Here is a 5,288-nt window from a genome sequence, read left to right on the forward strand (position 1 = left end):
ATTATATTTTAAATTGATAATGGTTTACATCAAATACTATAAAAAACTAATAAATTAAGTATAATATGTTAAAAGTTATAAAAAACTTAATTTTACAAGTAGAAGTAAAAATATTATTTTAATATTGAAAATTAATTTATATATGATTACAATTTAGATTTGATATTTATTTAACATTATTAACCAACATATAATTATTACTCCCTCCGTCCCAAAATTATAGTCCATCTTTCTATTTGGTTTGTCCCAAAATAATAGTTCACTTCTAAAAATAAATTACATTTTTACCAAAATACCTCCTCATTATTATTTAACCAACTAGGCATTTAATGGAACATTAAATGCAAAGTAAAAAAAACAAAACTGTCATTTTATTATATAAAGTTAGTGATAATTAATGTTTTTCTTAATCTATATGTTTTTTTTGTCTGCGAAAAATAATATTAGGACGAAAATAATATTAGAAATTTTAAATGAATAACGGTGAAAAAAAAAATACATAAAAGTTTTAAATGAATGTAAATGAAAAGAATTTGATATATAATATAATATGATTGGGATATATTTATTTATGAATATGATATGACGTGAACATGGCCGTGGCTGGTAAGTGGTACCCTCCAGCCTAAAAACCCGACCGACTTCGCCGATCCGTGATTGTTCTGTACTTCTCCAACCGCCACCCATTATCAGCATCTGCCTCAAACTCCCTCCCCTACTGCTATTTGATTAGTTTCTTTTGGCGATTTAGGGGTAGGGGTTTTCTTCTTTTCTTCGTCGTTTGCTGTGTTTTTTTAGTTGCAAATCCCGTGATATCCTTGATTGCTTTAATTATTATCTAGACATTTTTTAATTGTAAGAAGTAGGGTTTTACTTTTGGGATGATATCCTTCATCAATTTTCCATCCACTGCGAACCTTATTTTGTTTTTGGGTTTTAATAATTAAGCAGCTCCATTATCTTAATATGGGCGTAAGAATGGCGGGAAATGACGGCCATTAAATTTATCACCAACATCATCAATAATTCTCTCTCTCTCTCTCTCTCTCTCTCTCTCTCTCTCTCTCTCTCTCCATTATATTTAGATCGGTACTGGCATTTTTGTTTGCATCAAGCTGGTTGATCTGAAGCGGCTGAATAAGGTACTGTCTGTCTCAGTTTATAGACACAGATGTATGTACTAGGCTGTTCATGGACCGTTTTGTGCCTTTCCTGGCTTTTCGTTTGAGTTATTATGCCAAAATATCTGTATATATGCAATTTCTGCAAAACTTTACTTCAAGTTGATAATAGCTACCTGATCGGGAAGTTTTTGTCTCTGAATTAATATTAATTGGGTATGTATTTACTACCTGATGTGGTTAATTGCAGTTAAGCAGATAATTGAAAATGGTTTTGCATTTGGGTACCATGAATTGGATTGATTGTATATGCAATTGATTGCTGTAATGCCTTCCCCTGTGGTGTTTTCTATTTAGATCATACTGCTTTGAAACGAAGTACTCTTTTTTTTATTGATTGCTTTGTATAATGTATATGAAAATGGCTGATTAAACATAATTTCTTGCACATGGGAAGTACCAATGATCTATGTTGGCTGTTTGCCTTTTGTGAACTTGTTCTTTTGGGGGCGTTTTTATTTTTGTAAAACCAATGATCTCTTTGATTGTGTTATATGGCTAAAACCCTTTCCTCCATCCTAATATTTCAGTAGCTATTTCCATGGATACTGTGGATGAAACAACCTCCTTCTTTGACACAGCACCCCTTCTGAAAGATGGTGATATCATAACCAGAAAATTAACCAAATTTATTGATCAGAAATCCTCATTATCAGGCATGTTCACTTCACCTGTATATGTATGTATATTTAGTTTGGGTTGATCTTGTTTGAATGTTTTGTGATGTGGTGTTAGGAAGTGGAGGTGGGCCTAGAAGGGTTGTATGTGTGACATCTGGTGGTACCACTGTTCCTTTAGAGCAACGATGTGTCCGTTACATCGATAACTTCAGCTCTGGGCATAGAGGAGCAACGTCTACCGAGTATACCCCTACTTCCTTCAAGTTTCTCCTTTTTTTTTTTTTTTTTTTTTTTTTTTTTTAACAAGAAAGACAATGTGGATGGTTTGTTGATTATATGCAGGTACTTTCTGAAATCTGGATATTCAGTCATCTTTCTGTATAGGAGGTGGATAAATTTTATTTTATAACACCGGTTATAGTTAGACAAACATACAAAATTATTAACTGAGAAAGTGATTCTGCAGGGGAACCTGCCAGCCATATTGTAGATCACTTCCGGAAGATCCGCTACTCGAATGTTTCCGGGTTACCGATGATGATTCATGCATACAAGTACAAGGTTTGTTAAAAAAAAAAAAAAACAAATACAATATTAATTTATAAAATGATCTACTTTGTTTGTTTTACAAAATTTTACAGTGCACGAGTCGCACTCCGAAGCAGTTAAGACGGCAATTAGCAAACATCATGCAGTAGGAGCCATATCTCTTTCTCTTGTTCAAAGCTGCGTTTCTTATATATGCTTAAAGGTTTCATTTCATGACAGGCTGTTTCAGGAGGTTTCTTGCTGAAACTTCCCTTCACAACCATCTTTGAGTATCTTCAGGTTAGCATGAGTAAAAACATAAAGCTGAATTTTTAAAATTTGGAAGTTTTGGCATTGAAAGTTGACCTTTTAAATCATAACAAGTCTGCAAGATTAATCATCAAAACTCAACCTAACATACATGGATATCATTTATTTTGTTTCTATCATCTTTTTTAATTAAGTCATATAAAGCTTTGACTTTTTGTTTTTTCTTTGCAAAATGGCCATCTTTCATATGAAAATGACAAGAAAATTATGGAAATGTAAATGCAAAAATGACCATCGTGTCCAAAATCAGAAATGTTGTTTTGTAATTACAGCTATTACTACTAATGAGCAGATTTTACGGTTGATTGCAACATCAATGAAGATGCTTGGACCAAGTGGTATGTTTTATCTTGCAGCTGCGGTATCTGACTTTTATGTTCCATGGGAGAGCATGGTAATATTTATAATACATAAATTTTAAAAAAAAAAAGAAAAAGAGGTAAATAAATGTAATTTTTTTTTAATATATAAATGTAGGCAGTACATAAAATTCAGTCTGCATCTGGTCCTTTGGATATGCGGCTTGCCCAAGTCCCGAAGATGCTTTCGGTTTTGCGGAAAGTGTGGGCCCCCACAGCATTCTGCGTATCATTCAAGGTAGATAGATATATAAGCCCTCACTCACTGCATACAGATATTTATTTATTTTGTAGAAATATTAAATAAAAACATATGTTTGGGTTGGTTGGTTACATTTATTTACATGATCAGTTGGAGACAGACAAAGAGATTCTTTTAGAGAAGGCAGATGCAGCTCTAAAAAGGTACAAAATGAATGCGGTTGTAGCAAATGAGCTGTCAAGTCGTAAAGAGGTAGTAATACTTGTCACCAACTCTGGAAAAGTCTCCGTGTATCGGGACAACAAAGACTCAGATGTTGAATCTCCCTTGATCAAATTACTCGTAGACAAACATTCGGCTCACATGAATACTACTAAACTTCCTTTCTCATAAAAATTTCAACATAAAAACTTTATTTAACTGTATAATGAGGAAAGTGATGGCGTTATTTATGTTTGGGATGTTTTTTCTAACTTTATTGTTACTTAACATTTGAAGCAACATGTAAAGTTACTCTTTCTTTTATAACTTAATAATCGTGAAAACAATCTAATCTTTATGAAAAGCTGGATGGGTGCATGATTATTCATAATGGTTGATCAACTTCAAAAGTATATCTTCCATATAATTTATCCGTTAGGAGTGTATTTGTAATTTTTAAAACAAAGGTTTGCTTAGGTTTACTTTAACTATGTGGGTCATACTTGCCTTGATTGAAAGCTGTAATGGCCTTAGGTTTGAAATTGACAGATTAGTGACATTGTTTGCTTTTGTTGTCTTTTTTTTTCAATGAAAATTATTTGGTCCCATTGTTATTTATGGTTTGAAGATGACTGTATGACATCTGTTGTATTGGCCGTATTGGCCTTAGGTTTGAAATTGACAGATTAGTGACATTGTATTGGCCTTAGGTTTGAAATTGACAGATTAGTGACATTGTTTGCTTTTGTTGTCTTTTTTTTTCAATGAAAATTATTTGGTTCCATTGTTATTTATGGTTTGAAGATGACTGTATGACATCTTTTATAACCGATTAAAATTTTTCTTTACGTTTTAAAAATCGTTTATTTATATTTACGGAAAATCTCGGTATAAAAGATCATTTTGATTACAAATGTTTGTTTTTAAAATGTTAAAACCCTAAAGATGTCATAATCAATACAGATACATAAGTTACAACGTAAAGACATGATGGTCTTGAATACTATTGCAGGTTGTCTTTTAATCACCGAACATCATAACAAAGTTCCAGTAGCTTAAGTCTTGATACTTGTGATGCATATAAACTGAATGAGTCAGGTTGGAGAAACCAAGTGAGATACATATGGATTTTAATCCCACAATATTGATATGATAATATTCCTAAATTATCAGACCTGCAAAACCAACCATTACCATACTATATCCATACAGACTTACATTGTACATATCCATTCCTACCGATCATCAAAAATCCTTAGCCATGATTATCAGGGGAAAATTATCTCGCCTGATGAACCATTAAAAGATTGACGACACAGCTAGGCGCTTCCTTGGCTTATGTATGTCACAAAGAATATACATACATGCCATTACAGTTGTCTGATCATGACCTACTATTTCTGGTTATTCAAGAATATGTAGGCATACTATTATAGTTGTCTGATCGGGACCAACCATATCTGGTCATCCCAACGGGAAGACTATATCATACTCCCGTACGGGGCTACCGTAAATTAACACTTGAAAGTGTCACGGAACAGAACTTTACTCTTCGTCCTTAGGTTACACACATTCTCCTAATGAGACTACCTTATATCAAACTTAATTGAACTAGGTACCTTCCACAAGTCAAGTTTATCCCTAGACTAGATTACAATGCATGTAACCAACTTTTAATGCCAACTTTATTATTGGGTGACACTAACCTATCTCTAATGTATTTATATTCCATACAGAGCATCAAGTATTATTATTCTTTTATCTTCTCAACAATGCTACTTTTAATACTATTATATGATATTATCTATTTAGTCCTAACGTAAAATAAAACCTTATTTGGTTTGATAGCACAATATATACATAAATT

General features: G+C 32.6%; 1 protein-coding gene across 3 annotated transcripts; it reads left to right on the forward strand.

Moving 5' to 3' along the window:
* The first annotated feature begins 585 nt into the window (after window positions 1-585).
* On the forward strand, window positions 586-3,785 carry LOC111908051 (phosphopantothenate--cysteine ligase 2). 3 transcript variants are annotated; one of them, XM_052764686.1, is made up of 11 exons: window positions 587-753; window positions 952-1,142; window positions 1,712-1,841; window positions 1,921-2,043; window positions 2,144-2,188; window positions 2,268-2,362; window positions 2,443-2,495; window positions 2,570-2,629; window positions 2,952-3,053; window positions 3,137-3,256; window positions 3,371-3,785. In XM_052764686.1, the coding sequence occupies exons 3-11, from the start codon at window positions 1,723-1,725 to the stop codon at window positions 3,611-3,613; spliced, it is 960 nt and encodes a 319-aa protein (XP_052620646.1). In that variant the 5' UTR covers window positions 587-753; window positions 952-1,142; window positions 1,712-1,722; the 3' UTR covers window positions 3,614-3,785. The 3 variants fall into 3 exon arrangements, with proteins under 3 accessions (XP_052620647.1, XP_052620648.1, XP_052620646.1); XM_052764687.1 differs by having other exon boundaries at window positions 586-1,142; window positions 1,715-1,841; XM_052764688.1 differs by lacking the exon at window positions 952-1,142 and having other exon boundaries at window positions 586-753.
* The last annotated feature ends 1,503 nt before the right edge of the window (window positions 3,786-5,288 follow it).

The sequence above is a fragment of the Lactuca sativa genome, chromosome 6 (assembly GCF_002870075.4).
Source record: "Lactuca sativa cultivar Salinas chromosome 6, Lsat_Salinas_v11, whole genome shotgun sequence".
In the NCBI taxonomy this organism is placed as follows: Eukaryota; Viridiplantae; Streptophyta; class Magnoliopsida; order Asterales; family Asteraceae; genus Lactuca; species Lactuca sativa.

Bases quoted from the DNA above. Each gene is read 5' to 3' on its own strand.
- LOC111908051 (XM_052764687.1), top strand. From the start codon at position 1,723: ATGGATACTGTGGATGAAACAACCTCCTTCTTTGACACAGCACCCCTT. The intron at 2,496-2,569 runs GTAGGAGCCATA...ATTTCATGACAG, and splicing joins CAATTAGCAAACATCATGCA to GCTGTTTCAGGAGGTTTCTT. The intron at 3,054-3,136 runs GTAATATTTATA...ATATAAATGTAG, and splicing joins ATGTTCCATGGGAGAGCATG to GCAGTACATAAAATTCAGTC.